Source organism: Sphaeramia orbicularis, chromosome 7 (assembly GCF_902148855.1).
Source record: "Sphaeramia orbicularis chromosome 7, fSphaOr1.1, whole genome shotgun sequence".
NCBI lineage: Eukaryota > Metazoa > Chordata > Actinopteri > Kurtiformes > Apogonidae > Sphaeramia > Sphaeramia orbicularis.
In genome coordinates, this window is record NC_043963.1 from 20,761,854 (window position 1) to 20,781,765 (window position 19,912).

The window sequence follows — 19,912 nt, forward strand, 5'->3', positions numbered from 1 at the left end:
TGAAACTAGGCTTATAGTATAATCATTTGCGTGTGGTTAAAGAGTTCATTGTAAGTATGTAAGTATTTTAGGCTAGAATTCGATTTACTTCCATTTTGTATTCCCTTTAGCGTTGTTTAGATCTACTGTATAAAGGCATATTTTAATTTCATCTCCCACTGTTATTCAGCTGGGCTTGTAACTGATATACTGTAGCTCAGGTTTCATTTGCATGACTTGACATTTTCTTGCCCTGAACAATGACTTGCTTGACTTTTGCAAGACTTGATTGTGACTTATTCCAACCTCTGAATAACCCCAATCCACCCATGTCTTCATATGGAAGATTATCTCATTTTTATGGAAATACATGTGACAGTTAGGATGAAGAAATGTACTCCTCTGGTCAAATTTTTCTTTTCTGATTTTACTCTTCAGCTTAACTTGTCTGATTTGAGTCCAAACTTCAAGACTCTATTTTGTGTATATGTGAATCTTTTCTTACCCATATTTTGTTAAAAAAAAAAAAAAAAAAAGGTAAAGGACAGGCCTGTTCAGGATATGCGTAGTCCATGTTTATTTATTAGTTGACAGTCTGGGGTTAGTTTGTCGGATACAGTACAGCGCACAATGCAACAAGCAGGTACAACATCAGCACACCTCAATATTGCAGTACACCCCTCCACCATCCCGACCCCTTCTGCATATGTGTGTGTCCCCTCCCCCGGCCTCCACACAGACACACACATCACAGCCGCCCTCCCACCTCCAGCATAATCTTGTAAAAATCCCTGCTAGATCCTGTGATACTGTGATTTATTTAACTGTGTTACTGATCATATCATCACTACTGATGACAATACTGAACACGTCATCGTAACTGATAATAGCACTGTTGTTGTTATCATAGCAGTAGTATTATTTATAACTAAATTTTTTGTCTTTTTTTTTTTAAGTAGTTTTTTTTTATGTTGCGTTTTTTTATTCCCAACATGTTTATATTTATAAAAGAAGGCTGCGACAGACAGACAGGCAAACGGGAGGGCAGACGGTCAGACGGACAGGGCCGTAGAAACGGGAGCAGAGAGACTGGGGTGGGGTGGGGGGTTTGGAAGGGGGGGTGGTCCAGGGACAAGCTGGACCGAGGTCCGGGAGACAAGGCAACATTTTTGAGGTTAGACTATGAGTTATTACACTGATTGATAAATGCTGGGTTGTTTTCACGTGTCCTGAAAGAGCAAGTTGAATTCCTAAACAAAACAGTGCAAGAAATGCTCAACATCTTGTTAGTATTATTATTCGGGGACACACAGATGACAATGACTGATTAAACAGCTCAGAAAATGAAAATGTGTCGAATCTGAAATGCACTGCTTGGCACAAACTCAGGGCATCTTCTACTGCTGTGATATTTCTGTTCAGTCCGATCCTTTTGGGAAACCCGCTCTCTTTTTCAGATTTTCTCTGAACTCATCAGACTTGTCTCTCTGATCCCTCTCTGCTCCACCCGCGTCAGAGCAAAACTTCAGAACCGCATCCAAAAACATGGAAAATCATCTGTCAGTCCAAGGCAACACAACAAACCCTTTTATTCATAGTAGATGGACTTCCAATACTGGTCCCATCTAGACCTGCAGAAGACATAAATCCATTTCATCATTGTCCATTAGAAAGCACTGCCTTGGCGGGTGGTGTAATTTTTAACATTTATGACATAACTTTTTAATAATCAATATTTTCTGCTGCATCTCTAAGCGCTATAAAGAAACTCGATGACGGGAAAGGTGGTCTTTGTCTATTACTCTAGTCTTCTCTAAATGTCTCTGGACTACTAAGCAACACGAGCGGAAAAGATGAACCTAAGAGGAGACGATGGTGACGGTGGGTGGGGTTTGTATGATACAAAGGCTACAGCAGATCAGCGTAGGAATGCTGCAGTACAAAAGCAAACAGAGCAACAAATCATAAAAAAGTTACAATTTGATCATCTTATAAAAGAAGCGATGAAAATTAAAAAAAAATGACAATCTCAAGGTTCTATTTACATTCAGAAAACGATACGTCAGATTCTCTATTTCTCCTCCTTGTTTTTTCTCCTCTTCCTCCATCCTCCCTCTCTTCTTCAGAGGGTCCAGTTGGGTTTTGCTACAGAGGACCGACTCTCCCCGTGGATTCCACAGACCTCCGCTTCGTGTATGCATCTGCTCTTACATCAGAGTGTGTTCAATGTGTGTGCATAGGAGTGTCTTTCTGTCTGTAATCCCATTCGGGTCCTGCTTTTCCCTGCTGGAGTAAACAGGACGGTGATGGAGAAGGGAAATGGGTGCGGGGAATAATGGATGATTGGCAGACAGATGGACAGAAAGAGGAAGGAGAGGAGGATTCACTGGACTCTCTTAAGGCAACAGTTCTCCCATCGGTGCAAGTTACAGGGCAGCGACGGAGAGCATAAACAATCACACGAGCACACACCCACATACACTCTTTAAAAACTCATAGGCTAAATACAGTACCAACCGAACTAACTGTAATTAATGCCTCAAGGGGGCATGCATCTTAGGTTTTGGCTGACAAACGCACACGCATCAATAAAGAGCAAAATCATTCCCAGACGCATGCATACAAACCCAAATAAATAGTGCACAAACAAAGACATATAGTGGTGAATTTTGACAATGACAGTCAAAAAAGTGTGAAAAATGAACAGAAAATTAAGACTTTATCAGGTAACATTGGAAAAAAAGACTTAAAATGTGAGATTAAATGATATCTAAATGTTTATACAGGTTGAAATAATGCAGGGGATACAAGAAACGGTGTGACTTCTCTCCCCTTCATTTCACTCTTCAACACATAAGCCGTCAGCGTCCTTTCCTGTCCTCTACCTCCCTCTGCCTTTCTCTCTTTTTCATTGAAGAGTGACGGGTTTTTAATGTTGCGTGTCTGTGAGTGTGTGTTTTTTTTCTGTTTGTGTGTGTGTGTGTAAACTTGGAGTAGAGAAGGCGAGACATCCTGTAAACATCTTCACTGCATAAACCTGTGGAATGTTTTGAAATAGTATGTGTTGGACAACATGTATGACATTACAGGCAGTGGAGTCAGGAGTGGTCTGATCCTTTGTGTGTTGTCAGTGTGTGTGACAGTGTGTGTGTGTGTGTTGGTGTATTTATTGGGTGTGTGTCTAGGTTTGTGTGGGTCTAGCTGGGTCGGTTCAGGATGGTTGACATGGATGGAGCGATGGGTGGAGGTGGGACTGCGTTAACGGGTGAGGCGGGACCAGAGCTCTCGTTGCCATGGGGAACAGGCCCCCGGCCGCTGTACTGGCCAATGAAAGAGCCGTCCTCGTTAAACTGGATGTCCACACTGTCCCCGTATTCAGCCAGAGAGTCGTCGCTGCCCAGTTTACTGTCCCCGCAGAGGGACGGCTGACTGTCCGACCGCTTTTCATCTGCATCACTGGAAAAAGACAAGAAACAGGGCGTCAGCTCATCAATTAAAACCAATTATTATTGTATTCTTTTGAGATTATTACTATATTTTTATACAATTCTACACTAACATATTGCTCCACATTCAATTTTCTTACAATTCAATTTTCAGTTTCTTTTCTTACACTGAAGATAATGAATGAATGAATGAATGAATGAATTTATTTTTGGTTTTACATCAATCACTGTACTCAGTACATCAGTCATAATAAACATAAAAAAACAAAAAAGGAATAGGCTAGAAGCAAAAGCTTATTTTTTTGCCAATCCTTTTCAACTAATACACTGCTTACATCAACTTAAATGTGTACAGCATCGAGCATTCACACCGTAATAATAACAAAGAAAAAAAAAATCAACAACAAAAACACATCTACCATCTCAATTCAATATTTCTGAATAATTTAAACTTAAAGTACTTTTTTTTTTTAACCTTTGCCAAAGGAGTGGAAAACTTAAGTGCATCATAAGGTCCATTCCATTATTTCACACCCACAATCCCAATTCATCTAGACTTCACATCTGCCCTCACTATTAACAATTTATTAACAATAAAGAGTGTCAAAATTATTCTAGTTCAAAGGCCACATACAGACCAATATGATCTCAAGTGGGCTGGACCAGTAAAATAATAGCCTAGAAATAATAACTCCAAAATGTGTTCTTTGTTTTAGTGTAAAAAGGAAAATTATGGAAATGTTTACATTTGCAAACTATCCTTCGACAAAAAATGTGAATAACATGATAAAAACATACAATTTTAACAATATTATGGCTCAAATTATGTATAAATGTGCATTACACATCTACAAAGGCACAATACATTTAGTAACAAGTCTAATATTGGTTCAATTTTAGAGGTTAGAACTAAACTGCGTTTGACATCCTTGACTGTTAAGATCTTATATATATAATTTTAGCACTTTGCTAATTCATCCCTTGGGCCAAATTTGACCCTGTGGTTGGCCAGTTCTGGCACATGAGCCATATATTTGACACTCTGTATTAGGCTTTATCTTTTACATTAAAATATCACCCCAAAATAAATTTTCTTAATGGTGCAGTATGTGAGATTTAAGAACCTTTAGAAGGATATATTACTACTTTTCTACTGCTGGCATCAACTTGGCTTTACCAGGGTTTTTTTTTGTTTTCCAGCAGTGTGTAATATTTCCATTGCAGGTCTAATACCTCAACACAGGTAGTTGTCCAACAGTGTAAACTATTGTGATGTTGTCTTAAGCGTGACTGCAGCAACAATGGAGGATTATGAAACTTAAACCTGTATATTATCATGTCTGAAATCATTCTGAAAGACTTCCTCATTTCCTGCTAGCTCAGCTTTGTGTCTGATATTACAACATGCAGTCTGGATCCACTAATCTGTGATCTGCATGATTTTACATCACGTTTAGTCACATGATTTTGCTTGGAACCTTGGTGGAAGCAAAACTAGAAACCAGTATCTGATTGTATCTGGTGGTCCCTGCTCTCACGTATTAGATGTAGTGGATTCATGAAAACAACTAGTATCATTAAATTACCTAAACCTAAGAAATACAGATAAATACACATCAGATAAGAGAATACAAATTAAAGTTAAAACAAACATAATATTCCAGATAAATGAGTCTTTTGTTGAATTATATTCAGTGACAATACATGCACACACCATCACAAGTACAACAACATGCTTTTAACTGAACTTCCTCACCTTTCCAGAGATCTGCAGAAACAGCGTAAAAGGAAGAAAGAACAGTGAGAAAAAGGAACAAGCTGTGAATATTAGAGCTGTGAGGTCAAATTAAAGAACGCAGCAAAAGCCTTTCAAGAGCAGAACAGAATGTAAAGGGAAAAAGAGTAAAAAGAAGTTTAATTCCAAAACAAAAAATGTAATGATAATAATAAATGTTGTCAATGTTTATAAAATAGAACATTTGTACATGACAACATAATCACAGTTGTTGCAATAGTTTTAAATTACTTGACATCTATCTTTTCTATATTTTTTAAAAGAAAATCAGATTCAGGGAAGGACTATGATAAAGACCATATATTAGGCAGCCAGGACTTAAAACACATTATGTGTGGGTGTGTTAGTGAAGGCGTTAATGACAGTCTGTCACTTCAGAGCTAAAAGCAATGCTCTTTTCAATCCCACTCTGACAGTTCTGTAAACGGAATAGTCATGTCCATGGAAAGGGCCGCAGAATAACAAAGCAACAAATACACATCATAAATGGCTATAAAGGCCACCATAACAAGCTTGGTTTTACTTAAAAAAGAGACACATTTGTGATCATGTATTGTTAGGTTTACTGATTACAAATCATTATTAGATTCAGCTAATATTCACAACAACCATTATGACAAAGAGACTTAGTTTGAGTCCATTTCACCAAATCTATATTAATGCAATCAAATTATATATACATATATTAAAATTACAGTAAATAGTTGTTTTCTTGCTGAGTATCTCTTATATCTGTATATGTAAAATTAGAGAGACGGTTAGCTTATCTTAGCAAAACAAAGATAATTGATGCACCTAAAACCAAAATATGTCATAATTTACACTAAAGCATAAGATATTAAACATGAAAAATTACTTATTTTTGTTTTCAGAATAGTTATTAGTTTGTTGTTAAATAGAAAACAGTACTGTCAGGCATATTTTCCAAATGTTCAAGCCTCAAAAACATAAACAGCCATCAGTGACTCAAAGCATTTACTGGTGTTGAATACATTTGGAACCATTAATCGTATCAATACATTTTAATAATTCAGGTAAAATGCACTTCCTCAGCTTTTTAGTGTCATCAGATATGACACATGTGGACGTTCAGAGGCTTCATAGTGAACATGGGAACATCATTGTCTTCTGTAGTTCATTTTAGCAGTTAGACATATGACAGTAGTTGTAGACGCTTGTTTTTATGTTCAGTTAACAATATAATTTGCTGAAATAATTTTTCCTCAGTTTTCTCTGTTTTGACATAATAACTTTTGAACTAATAACCAACAGTTAGGATATATTTTCATCACAACAGCTGGTTGGAATCTTTTATCTTCAGTCTGAGTATCTTTGATCTAGCTTGACATTTTTCTTACAAATGTACTATTAATCTCTAACAAGGTACGAATTCCCACTGTTTATCGAATGAAACATTGAGATTGGACTCACCTGTACTCTCCAAATGTCTCATCTTTCATTGGTCGAGCTTCAGAGTCCACTTCTTTGTCTTCCTTGTCCTTCACTGTAGGAGAAAACCTAAACATTAGTTTCTTGATAATGACTCACCATTAACATCATTTATAAAACATTAAATTACTGTCAATATTAAACCCTGTATGTGGTTTTAAGCACCGTACCTGCATATTTACCACCTTTGCTTCGTTTGATGAGGCAGAGTATGAGCAGTATCAACACAAGCAGGACAACGGCACTAATGAGTCCGATAAACCAACCCTGGGTTGCAAAACCACCAGGCATCTCCGATAGCTCTGGAAGACGTCAACAAAACAAGAAAATGTTTAATACCAACACTTTTTAAGCACTATTAAACTGTGTGTGACAAACATACATACCTGGTCCATTGGTCCTAAGCTTTTCCTGCCAATGCGGAGTGGAGTTGCCTTGGAAGATCGCAAGGTGGTAGTCTGTTCCAGGTTGGAGGCCCGTTAACGTGTAGAAACCCTGTGTGGAGTTCACCACCTCTGAGTTCTGCCACTGAATGCCACCACCTACATAAAAAACACAAAAATACATTAGATTCATAAAACTTTAATGACATCTGGAAAACTAACGAATCCATCACCCAACTCTTTCCCTTCGTCCGTCTCTTACCATTTAACCTGGTGAAGCTGATGTGGAAGGCGTAATTTCTGTCTCGTTCACCTGGAACCCAACTCAGGTTGACGTAAGTGTCGCCAGAAAACATGGTGATATTTGATGGAGGGACTGGAAGGCAAGAAGACAAGATTGAACAGATTTAAACAGGAGCCATTTAAGCCTGCCATGTCCCCCATAAAATCAGGAAATTGTACTTGTCTGTGATGTTTGTTTAGTTTAATGTCATTGTCTTTTGACAGCAGAGGAGTGGTGTAATTTCACAAAATGCCAATTTATATGCCTATATACTATTATTTTACAGGTTCAATCCACTTTAGATCACAGTTGTCTGTATTTGGCAAACAGAAGGCACCACTTTAAACAGAAAAACCGTAACGATGTGTAATGGCAAAATTACTTATATCCATATATAGTCATATATATTTTCATATATTTCATATATCATATAGGCTTCTAACTCTATTTCAGATATATTCATGTCACTGTGTATTACAAAGCAGTTTGGACCTCTTTTGTGTTGTGTCCAGAGTAGAAGGCCAAACCAACATTTCTCACAGGGGTCTTATCTCAAAGTTCCTGACACTAACCAAAACACTTTCCACACGTCATAATTTTCTCATGGGAGACAGAAGACTACCGGGTGATTTGTATTTTTGGGGTCAGACCATCTCAGTCTTTGTCTGAGGGGTATCTCTTTCTATGGAGCTCCAAATAAAGGGATTTCTTTGACACTGAACGTTTGAACTTATCCTTCTTTATTATAGACGAATTAGTAGAGTAATATTTTTTCCATAACAGACAGAATGTTTTTTTAGTATTGGAAACACAATATTGACAAAATGCATGATGAACAACATGGATAGATGACAGAGAAAATAAGAAAAATGTACCACTCTAATAAAAACCTGATACATTTCAGCAAGTTTGGAGGAAAAGCACTGAATGGTTTTCCACCTATTAATGGACAGACATGTTGAAAAAGGAAAGAAAATGAGATGGACGTTCAAAGAAGTGGAACTAAGTTTCACCTCCGTCCAACAATGTGGCGCCCCTTCGTGTGATGGGCGGTCCATCTCCAGCAGCTGTACGAGCCATCACGTTGAAGATGTAATAACTGCTGGGGTCCAACGGTTTCAGTTCAAGGTGTGTCACACTGGGATCGCTGATGAACTGCATCTGCACCTCACCACCGATGTTATCCACCTCTGAAACAAAACAAAAAAACAATGAGAACAGTGAGATAAGAGCAGAGTTTGTTGTTGTGGGTCAATTTAAGTATCTGTAGGTCACATTGGACTCTACAATATCTGTTAAGAGTTATGTGAAAACATGCTGTCATTTAATTTACAAATTTCAACATGAATTAGGCCATTTCTGACAAGTATGTTTCTGCACTCACATGTTTCACACATTAAATGCAGTTTTACTTGGAGCTGTTAAGGCAGCTAAAGAAATTATACCACTCATCAAGAAATAAAGGTTCTTAAGATTTTAAAAAAGTTTTGAGAATCTTTAGAATATAAGAAACTAAACATTATATTCTTCTTAAACTTATGTTTGGTGAGGATGTTTTTTTTTCCTTTGAGTGTGTGAATGTGCCTGTGTGGTAGATCTGAACAGGCTTCTATTGTGTTTGTTTATACTATTCTAGACACTTTTTTTTTTTTTTTTTTTTTTTTTTTTACATTATTGTCATTTAGACAGAAAATGTATTACTCTAGTTCAAGAACAGCCAGGGATGGAAGCTGTAAACCAGCTGAATGCTATATACTGTTTGTGCACAACATCAGATGTTCCATATATCCTCTATGTTTCACTGCATTGTCCCTGATAAATAAATGACTAAATGAGTAAATAAATGATTTATATACAAGGTGTATGCACACTCGTCCCACCTCCCTTATTATTACTCAACAGGAGACACAGTTACATTGGCTCCAGTACAGAGCCACCACTAGAGGGCAGTGTGAGGTACCGAACAAACTGAATGAAAACTGAAATTTTGGAATGTTTTTCCACTTGAAACAAAGTCGTGTCCTTTGCATCCACCAAACCAGATCTGTGATCATGTTTAACTCACTGAATAACATTCTGTCTTCTTCTATTCTGACTCCTATTTTTTTCCCTTGAAATGATGTAAACACACAAGTCAACAGATATATAACAGCAGCCTGGTCATTTTTAGATAGTCTTATGTTGTAATAATAAATATTATAGATTTAACTGTGCAGATACATGTCTTTGGGTGGTTCAGTTCTTACCCTCTTGGTACTGGACTATGTATCCCAGCAGGATGCCATTTCTCTCAATCGGAGGAGTCCAATATAGAATCAGTGATTTATCCGTTGGGCTTTCAAAGGTCAGCGATGCAGGAGGTCCAGGTGCTAAACAGACATACAAGGAATGTGTCTGATTAATAAATTCATATACAGCAGGGGTGTCAAACGTATAGCCCGTGGGCCAAAACCGGCCCACTAAAGGGTCCAATCCAACCTGTGGAATGAATTTGCAAATATTAAACTGAAGATATTAATAGTCAAGGGTGTCAAACTCATTTTAGCTCAGGGGCCACATGCAGACCAATGTGACCTCCAGCAGGTCAGACCAGTAATAGCATAAAACCTACAAATAATGACAAGTCCAAATTTTCATTTTCACAAATACTGCAAAGAACCTAAGAATGACCTGAAATTTCTTAAGAAAAATAAGTGCAATTTTAAGAATGTTTTGCCTGTTATTAAATGCTTTGTGTATTTGTAGATCCACTGTGATCTATGAGTTGTAAAGCATATATGTAAATGCTAAAATGAGAATATTGTTCTTCAGTAATTTCAGGATATATATGGTTGTTCAGGTTATTCACATTTTTTTATGAAGAGATAGTTGGTAATATTAAACATGTTCATAATGTAATTTTACTTTTTTGTACAAAAACAGAGAAAAAATTCAGAGATGACATTATTTATAGGATATTATGGTATTATTTTACTTACTTATTATTGAGATCATAGTGGGCTGTATGTGGCCCCTGAACTAAAATGAGTTTGACACCCCTCAAATACAGTATCATGAATATGAATCTTTTTTTTTTGGAACAAAATGTCAGTTTTGATTTGACTCACCGCCCTCTGGAGTGTTGAAGGGGTGAACCTTAGAGCGTGGACCCTCCCCTTTACTGTTAAAAACTGTGACAGAGAGCTCGTACTGTGAAAAGAGCCGCAGACCTGGGACTTCCTCCGAGGTCTTCATGCCATGGACCACCACTATCCTCTCCTCTTGCTCAGGTCTTTCCAATCTCTCTTCCTCATAAAACATTTGTCCGAGGGACCTCCGGCGCCGCTCCATCTTACGCTCCAGCCTCTTGATGTAGATCTGACAGGAAGAGGCACATGAAACTCCAACATTTAACTGTAAAACGATGAATCATTTTAATAACAACGACCCCTGAGCTGGTTTAAGAATAATTCCATTAAATTTCTATATGATGTTTTTATTATATTTTCTTTGTTTTTTTTTTTTTTTTGCTGAGATTGAGGTAATAAGAGGAATAAGAATTAGAAGGAAGCTAACTGAGCCTTGTCATAGGTTATCTTTGTAACCGGCAAACTGCTGTGACTAGAAACCAGCAGAGAGTGAGCTGCTGAATTGTTGTGATGAGTTTTACCTTGTATCCCAGCAGCAGACCTCGGACCTTCTGGGCCTCATTCCACTTCACTCTGACTGTGCTGTTCATTACAGTCACTGAAACTCCACTGGGGGCTTCCATAGGCACTGAAGACCAGAGAGAAACACCAAATACAAAGAGGCACCACATAATAAGCTTCTAGTAAAATAATCCAACGGCATCAATTCAACAAAAACATTGGGCCTCATGCAGTAACTTTCTCTTAAATTTGTCTTAAATTTTCTGGGATTATTTAAATTTTTTCTACATTGTTGAGTTGATTCTTCCTACTTTTTCTCTTAACAAAAAAATAAGAGGAATCAACACCAAATGCACCAAATGTTCTTACCATCTAGTGTTGCCCTTACCCACATGTAAAGAATGTTGGCTCTGACTTGATTGGAAATGGGATGGGCGTAGCCAATTATGCTTTGAATAAAAACATATTTTTTCAATGCAAGACAGAGGGCTATAGTTTCTTTTCCTGTATTCTGTAAGGCCTTAATACATACTTTTTTATTTGTCTATGGGCTATCATGACAAAAACCTTTCACTTTAAAATGTTAAAGTGAAAAATCTTTATTTCGCTGTGCCCCACTGTATTTTTGTTTTTACTATTTCTGATACAAAGGTGTCCAATCAGACACTCCACATGACAGAAATGTGATTCAATTGACAAATTAGATATTTTTCAATCACAAATGTAATAATCAATCATATAAATACCTCTAAAACATGAAATAATCTGAATTACATTGTAAATGTGTTTCTGTGTTCTTAAGCTTTAAAACATGTGTTTCTCTGTATTTAGCAAATACTTCCGGGGCTGTGATGTTTTTCTCCTATCTGTGTAAAATGCACTTGACTATTTGTAAAATTCTCTTACCTGTAAGAGCAAAAATAAGAAAACATTGGTGAATCCCACAAATCTATGGGTACTAACAAAATTAGAGAATATGTAGGACATGAACAAAAATAAGAGACATCTTGTCAGTATATGGTTTCTTGCATGAGGCCCAGTGTCATTCAAATCAAATAACATGTCATGTTACATTCTCTCTGCTCCTTGGGTCAATGTTTGTTGGATTATTTATATGAATATGACGATGTACAGTTGGAAACGTGACATACAGTCCTCTCCAGAGTGTCCGATCTCAGCGACGGGTGCAGGTCCTTCTCCAAGTGAGTTCACAGCCTGGACCTTGATCTCAAACGGCGTGTAGGTTCCTGTGTTGTTGATCAAGAAGGGCGGACCAGTAGTGTAGCCGTGGTTCCAGTGGACACCCTTCCCATCAGCTTCCCGCCAAAACACCTTGTACTGGAAACCCTGGCCGTGGTGGAAGCGCTTGTCCATCTCCTGGAAACACATGGGGACACAGTGGGATTAATATAAGGACAAAAGCATAGTTATGAAGTGATGTCGTTAGCACCATGGTGAAAGTACTCACATCCCATGATATGATAAGAGTCCCTGGGTCTTTGGAATCACTGCGTACACCAGAGGGGTTACTGTAAGGCACTAGAAGAACGGGATACAAATGAACGCAATTAGTAGAGCTACAAAACATCCCAACTCAGGAAATAGTGAATGGAAATTAAATCTATTACAATCAAATGGCTTTAAATCGTCAGTGAGTAAGATTTGAGAGGATGCAATTGCAGAAATGTTATATGATATTAATTATAATGTATTCATTGGTGTATAATCACCTGGAAATAAGAAAGTTAGTGAACGTTTACTCCTTTTTTCTATTTTTCATGTTAAAGTGCATACTCATCAACTTGTGCAACTTTACCACTAGGAGCCATTAAATCCACTTGTTAAGCAGTGACAGCACTTAATGTTGAGGCTCTATATACATTCATTTCTTTCTTTTCTGATTACTGCAGAACTGTGTCCCAGAGTCCATAACAGGTCAAGTTATCATTCTACCATTCCATGTCATGACACGAGTACAGAGAGTTGAAGTTGCAATTATTAAATGACTAAGAAAAAGATAAAGTTTGGCGCTAGCCAACATTAGGTTAGTTAGTTCCCATTGGATCTGTCAAACTGGACTTTTATTCATGCCCCCGATAAGGCTTTTATGAAGTGTTTCACATCTTTAAACACTTTACACATTATATAATGAATGTTTTTTCTTTTATTCTGTGAATCCATTTTAAAATCACGTTTTATCTCTGATGATTTTAATATCTTTTCTCCCTTTTTGATTTTAATGAAATTTCAATGTCTTTTTTTCTTCTTCGATTTTTTGATGCCTTTGTAAAGTACTTTGAGTTACCCTGTGTATAAATAGTGCTATACAAATAAACTTGCCTTGCCTTTACACTTCATGTTTCATTTGTCAGCTCTTTATCTGTGCCGTCCGATTCAGGGGAGGATAAATAAAGTGAAGACATGGCCCTGTTTAACATTAGCAACAGATGACCATGAAGTGATGCGTTGCACTGCTGTAAACCGTAATTTAGATGCTTAAAGCAAAAAAAAAAAAAATCAATGCCAGTTTAATTGTATGCTGTACTCAGGTTATTTTCATGGTTTTATTACGTAGTAATTTCATTATATCTATCTACCAAATATGTTACCATGATCTACTGCAGGTAAAACACTGAATATGGAAATTTATGCAAATGAACCTTCACTGGTGCCTCACCACACAAAGACATAAACAAGCACACAGGCTGGACTGTTGGTAAATGTTCAGGCCTAGAAATGAGTTTTATAGCACCATGACATCCAACTAACAGGTGGGTATTACACATTGAACCTCAGATGTTTGGCGTCACTCACCAGCAGGTGGCGTGCTGAAGTGTTCCGACGGTTTGCTGGGCTCACTGTGGCCCAGTTCATTCACAGCGATGATGCGGAAGCGGTAGGTGCAGAAGGGTTGGAGTTTCAGCTCCACTTCACTGAAATCCCCAGGGGTTTTCTTCCACTCTTCCCATCTCCACTGTCCTTCCTCTGTGTGCTGCTCCTCACGGGCCTGAATGATGAACTCTGAATGAAAGACAAATGAATGAAGTTAATACTATTTTTTGTAAAAGACCGTGCATATTTGAATTTCTTTGTCATGATTGTTCTGTTTATTTATTGTCCTTGGAAGTGGCTTTAATACAGATACATTTTACAGTGACGTTAATCTTATGTTCATACAGTATACTGCAGTGGTTCTCAAACTTTTTACAGTGCAGTACCCCTGAAATATACCTTTTTAGCCAAGTACCCCCAACTCTGGCTTCAGCAAATTTGTTCCTGTGCCAAAGGTGTCTGTTTTTTATTTTTACAACTTGTAAACAAACAACATATATGTAATTGCAACATATAACAAATTTAAAAAACAGTAAAGCACATTTTGTGTGCAAAATATAAACTGGAAAGTGCCCTCTTTCACTGATAAGAAAAATGCATTAATTGGTCATTAATGAATAAATGAACCTTCCATCAGCAAAAAAAACAATGACTTAATTACTCAAACTAATCTTGAATAATATAAAATAGAAATATTCTTAAATTATTACCAAAGCTTAAACAAGATGATTGACAATAAAACTAGGAGTATCAATCCTATCATATGAATGTATTTATTGTGTTTTATATTTCAGCATTAATTTTCTTTATTTATTTTTGTATTCAGTACATGATGACTTATTTCAACTACTTTTCCCAAAAAATTTCAAGTACCCCCTGGGCTTCTTCCAAGAACCCCCATTTGAGAAAGCCTAGTGTAGTGTAGTGTGTATGTGTGTGTGTGTGTGTGTGTGTGTATGTGTATTCAGTACCTATGATGGGGCTGTTGTGTGAGTGTCCGGGTGTCCAGCTGAGTGTAAGGGTTCCACCTTGAGGGTCAATTTCAGACACAGACAAGTCCCTGGGAGGATCTGGTGGGGCTGAGTGTAGGAAACAAAAAACACTTTTAGTGCTGGAACGTAAGGACAGAAACTATCAGTCAGATCTCACACACAGACACACAGTACAAACGTACCAACTACAGTGATGGAGCCACTTGACTTGACATGGTCCAAGGAAGTGATGACCTCACAGGAATAATTACCCGTGTGTTCTGAATGAAGATTTGTTACCTTCAAAGTTCCATTCTCAAAGATGGTATACCTAGCAACACACAGAAAAGAATGAATAAGGAGTGAAATGTGTGTGACATAAGAATTCAGGAATTGAAAAGGGAACACAGTGACATTATCTTTACATTAAGAAGAACAAATACAGCAGTGGAAATTTTTTTTACACAATCTCAAATATTATCATGAGATATTTTGATGAAAAATGTTTATTCTATTGAAAAAGGTGTGGCTGCATCAGATAGGCACAAAATCTCTAATATTATCTTGAAATATTATCCTGTGTTTGCAAAAAAAAAAAGCCAATCCAAAAACTATACATTGCACCATCAATTTTTTTTTTTTTTCAAATTGCATAATAATGTTGACAAATAGATCAAAAAATTATGGCTTTCTGGGAAAAGAGATCTTGTAGGCTCAGTGAGATCTGCTGGGACAAATAACAGATAAATCAAAATAAATAAAAGAAAGCACCAGGAAATTAGCAATATCCATACAGCTGTAGTGTTGAAATTACCTGAGTCTTCATTGGCCACAACATTATTTTTCCCTTTTCCTAAATTTCATAAAAATAGGTATAACAGTTTTTGCATAATCCTGCTGACTCTCAGATGTTTATATTCTTACACTTCACTGTTCATACCATGATCATGTGATAAATAAAAATCTTGAATCTACAGTCAAATGGAATGGATCACATAACCTCTCAGAGACATTAACTGTCCATTTTCTGGTATAACCTGTCATTATGTTCTAAATATAACCATTCATAATGCTGTGAAGTGAAATGCATCTGTGTGTATTTACTCGTCATCTGGTGAGGACTCCTGTATTTTGCTTCCGTCTTTCCTCCAGACTATCTGGTATTCGTGCAGCTTAGAGTCTTTGGAGAAGCGACAGTCCAGCAGAACAGTGGATCCTCTGAGGGCGCGAACGTTCTGGGGGCTCGTCAATATCACTGTTCGATCTGACAGGAAACAGACAGGACAGTTTGAAGATGAATAAATCTGGTTTGTTTACAGTATGTTGGCATTAAAATGTCCTTTTCCAGCTTTGTCAGTGTGTGTTAGTGTTAGTTTGCAGAGATAATTTTGAGCAAATTCTGTAGATTTTTAAACCTGGGACAAAAGAAACACCTGCATTTCAAGGCATGTAAGTGATTTTTAAGTTTATTTTTTGTGCCTAGACATCAGATTTTCATGATAAAACTGAGCAGGTAGTCTACATGTGAATGGTGAAAGTGTCAGACATACATACCAAAGACCTCTAAATAGGCATTGATGGAGATATTGGCGTCTTTGATGGAGCAGGTATACACTCCACTGTCATCATGACTGACGTTTAACATTTCTATCGCTCCATTGGTCAGCAGGTCGACGCGAGGGTGTGACAGTAGTGGAACCATGTTCTGGTCTTCCCTGAACAACACACACAGACAAGGGATAATACTGATTGCTTAGTACATTATATTATTTGTATTATTATTATTACATCAGGGTGTTGCTGCACTTTTCGCATTATCCATCCCTGATATAATCTTTCAGAGACTATTCCCAAACAAAACCCACAACAACAACAGCAATAAATTTCAGTGTCTCTATTACTTGCACTGTTTTTTTCCAGACTCAAGTGTGTATGTGTTATAGACCTTGGATTAAATAGACTTCAGCCATTAGTAAATTAATGGTCCAGAGAGAGGAGAGAGAAAGGCAACTTTAACACTGTGGGCATGGTTAAAATGCACAACCTCTCACTTGGAGAACCATACTATGATAATAAAAGCTCTCTGGATACTGGATGGATGGATGGATGGATAAGTAATGATTCTATCCAGAGAAAACTGTAATGTTTTTATATTTAAGGTTTTCAGTCTCACTTTACATAACCTGGTTGTGAAATGAAAACTCTGGTGACCATTTAGATAATTCATTAATAATCCCACCACACATTAAATTAGCCATTTTCCTCCTTCCCCTTCAGTGACCAGACCGTACAACAGTTAGTGGAAATAAGTTTTTGGACACCTAAATTTTACACAATCTCAACTAATAAGATTTTTTTGATGAAAATATTTTTTTTGTGTTTCAAAAGGTGTGGCTGCATCGGACAAATGCAAATAAATTCTATTTTTTTTTTTTTTTGGCTTATTGTTAACAAGAAATAAATTACAAAACTAAATGCTCGACAGTTCAACATGTCATGCCCTGGATGTGTTTCATTATGTTGAACATACAGGTTTTAAACCTTGATGGAACAGAGCATGTGCAGAAGGGAGCATGTGGGCTTGATAATAATGGAACAATACTATAGCAAGTTCAATGACCATAAAAAGTGATTCTTCATGCAATTTATCACAAATACATGGGGGGTGTCCAAACCCTTTTGTCCTAATGTCCTGCTGTGTTGTGTGCTTTGATGTGACCACTGGAGGGCGCTGCCCCACTGAGATTAAAGATCAGAGTCTGCATTTGAGCATCAAAGGAGATCTTTTTTTTTTTTTGCCAGAAATACATTTTCCCACAATTTAACTTAATATTAGTCTTTATATTGATTGGAAACGCTTATTTTTATGTGTGCGGATTGAGAATCTGTGTTAGAATCATGCCTCGTAATAAAAGACACAGGTTCTGAACATCGAGTCTGCCATCTCTGTGCTGTGCTTATTACCATGACCCTCATTCAGTTAACATAACACAAAATTAAAACTATATCTACATCTAAATTAATGTTATTGCATTAAAATGGAGTTTTCAAGTATGTATAGTTGAGCATTTATTTCAGATTTTTTAGTAGTGATATCCAGTGTTAAAGTGCATTACTGTCAGCTACTGTGTGAGTGTGGACAAAAGTTAATATCTCCTTAGAAAAGCCCAGAACGGATAAAACTCACAAAGGACTTTCACATTTTTAGTAGCCTCTGTAGGTCAGGAGACGATGACATCAGAGGATTTAAGCACTTGATGTCATGCAATGTTACACACTGATCCTTTAAGTTTTGTTTTGTCACAGTATGAGGTCTGTTTAGATATAATGTAATTATCAGTGATTAGGAAATGAAAGTAAAGTCCCATAAATACACAAAACCCCAAAGTGTGTGTCTTTGTGTGTCTGTGTCTCACCATGTGACGTGTGGTTTTGGCGATCCAAAGGATTCACAGTGCATCTTGATGTCTCCACCCTCAGTGACCTTGTATACGACTCCATCAGATGACAGGATCTGTGGAGGGAGCTCTGAGAAACAAACAACACAGAATTGAAGATACACAGCGATACACAACCCTGACCAGCTGATCCTTTGATAAGACCATCCCAAAAACTCCAGTTTATTCCTGTTAAATTGTCAGAACAAGTGAAGACATTATGAATGAAGCTCATCAATATAAATGCTTACAAATTTAGTTGCTTAACGTACCTATGATTATGGTACGCTCTTTATGATCTCAAAACATTACTCCACTATTTTTATCACCATGTAATTTAATATAATGCAACTAAAACTGCCCGTGAGGACACATTGACGTCAATTATTGATTTGTATTTTTATGAGTGTTCATATTATCTGTGTTAGAAGTTGTTATTCCGACAGCAGATATTTTAGTTTAAAGGAGGGGGTCATAATTTTTGCGAAGCTAAAAGCCACTCTTAGCTAACTGTTAATGATAACATACTTATGAGAATTTAGGAGGTTTATTACTGACCGTGGATGCACGTTAACAGAGACAAATAAAATGTGTCTGTTTTTATTTAAAGGATGTTTGAGAACTCGTAAATGATTTTCCATCACTTTATGACATTATATTAAGCTAACTTAATGATCAGTCAGAAATTAACCGGGGAAATAATGTTGAATTTCTGTGATAATAGTTATGAAACATTGGATATTAGACAAAAAGGATTGTAATTTGCATTTCTGAGCCAATTTCATAATCTGCCTTAATAAATATCAACAAAAACTCTTTCAAGTGCTAACTATTGTTAGCTAACTTGGAACACAGTGTTAGCGCACAAAAGAAAATTTGTCTGAAATCAGTCATTTTGATGTTTCTATACATGTCATGGTGCACAGCATTCAGCCTTAAATGATACGCAACAGCCAAACTTAAATTCAGCATGAATAACTTATATTAACCCTTAAAGAACTATAAATATTTTTGTAGCAACTTCCAAATTTTTTTTTTCTACATATAACATTTACAAAGTGATTTAGCATGATTTATTACATTATCCCCTGCATTTTGTAGTATTTTTCCAGACATTTTCCTATATTTAATTCACTCATTATGTAGATGTTCATCAAATCTCAAAACCAAATGCTTTTATATCAAAACAGAAAACTGAAGCAACGTGACTTTTTGTAGAAACATCTATAACCATTTCCATTTATCAAACTACATGGGTTTTTTTGGTGAATGCAGAAAATGACAGTGTTTCCACATTGGCTATGGAGCCTGTGAATGTCCAAATGGGTCTGTATAGATAATGGGACAGGACTAGTGGTTCAGAGGTTATTAACCATTTTAGATCAGGTGATACTTTTGGATGCTGGTGACTGTTTAAGACTTTAATGTAAAAAAAAAAAAGTTGAACTGCTTTTGTTAGCTAACAGCTGTATGCTAAACAAGCTAGTTAAGCAGCTTACTTTAAAGATTTTATTGATAAAATTAACACTATATTATGAAGATAGTTCCTTTAATCCTTTCTGTGAACCTCTCTCTGGCATTTCATTAACAGTTATCACAGAAATTCCTAATTCTTTTCTTTGTAATACCTCGTTGATAACAGTGAAAACGTCATACAGTGACATACCCAGTAGTGATGTGCGGATTGATACTGAAATATCGATATCTC

The 19,912-nt window shown here is 36.8% G+C and overlaps 1 protein-coding gene across 4 annotated transcripts in view; it reads right to left on the reverse strand.

Annotated features, from left to right (window-relative positions):
• Positions 1 to 532: 532 nt before the first annotated feature.
• LOC115422839 (neural cell adhesion molecule L1.1-like) overlaps positions 533 to 19,912 on the reverse strand; it is a 58,837-nt gene continuing 39,457 nt past the window's right edge. For 3 of the 4 annotated variants that reach the window (XM_030139420.1, XM_030139416.1, XM_030139417.1), the window contains 18 exons: positions 18,184 to 18,295; positions 16,322 to 16,482; positions 15,872 to 16,031; positions 14,971 to 15,098; positions 14,768 to 14,875; positions 13,779 to 13,985; positions 12,433 to 12,503; positions 12,116 to 12,341; positions 10,985 to 11,091; positions 10,443 to 10,692; positions 9,582 to 9,704; positions 8,349 to 8,525; positions 7,315 to 7,428; positions 7,056 to 7,211; positions 6,840 to 6,971; positions 6,652 to 6,724; positions 5,182 to 5,193; positions 533 to 3,435 (listed from right to left, as the gene is read on the reverse strand). In XM_030139420.1, the coding sequence (XP_029995280.1) occupies positions 3,177 to 3,435; positions 5,182 to 5,193; positions 6,652 to 6,724; positions 6,840 to 6,971; positions 7,056 to 7,211; positions 7,315 to 7,428; positions 8,349 to 8,525; positions 9,582 to 9,704; positions 10,443 to 10,692; positions 10,985 to 11,091; positions 12,116 to 12,341; positions 12,433 to 12,503; positions 13,779 to 13,985; positions 14,768 to 14,875; positions 14,971 to 15,098; positions 15,872 to 16,031; positions 16,322 to 16,482; positions 18,184 to 18,295 (2,576 nt within the window). In that variant the 3' untranslated portion in view covers positions 533 to 3,176. The remainder of the gene's footprint in view (positions 3,436 to 5,181; positions 5,194 to 6,651; positions 6,725 to 6,839; positions 6,972 to 7,055; positions 7,212 to 7,314; positions 7,429 to 8,348; positions 8,526 to 9,581; positions 9,705 to 10,442; positions 10,693 to 10,984; positions 11,092 to 12,115; positions 12,342 to 12,432; positions 12,504 to 13,778; positions 13,986 to 14,767; positions 14,876 to 14,970; positions 15,099 to 15,871; positions 16,032 to 16,321; positions 16,483 to 18,183; positions 18,296 to 19,912) is intronic. The other variant, XM_030139419.1, reaches the window with a different exon arrangement.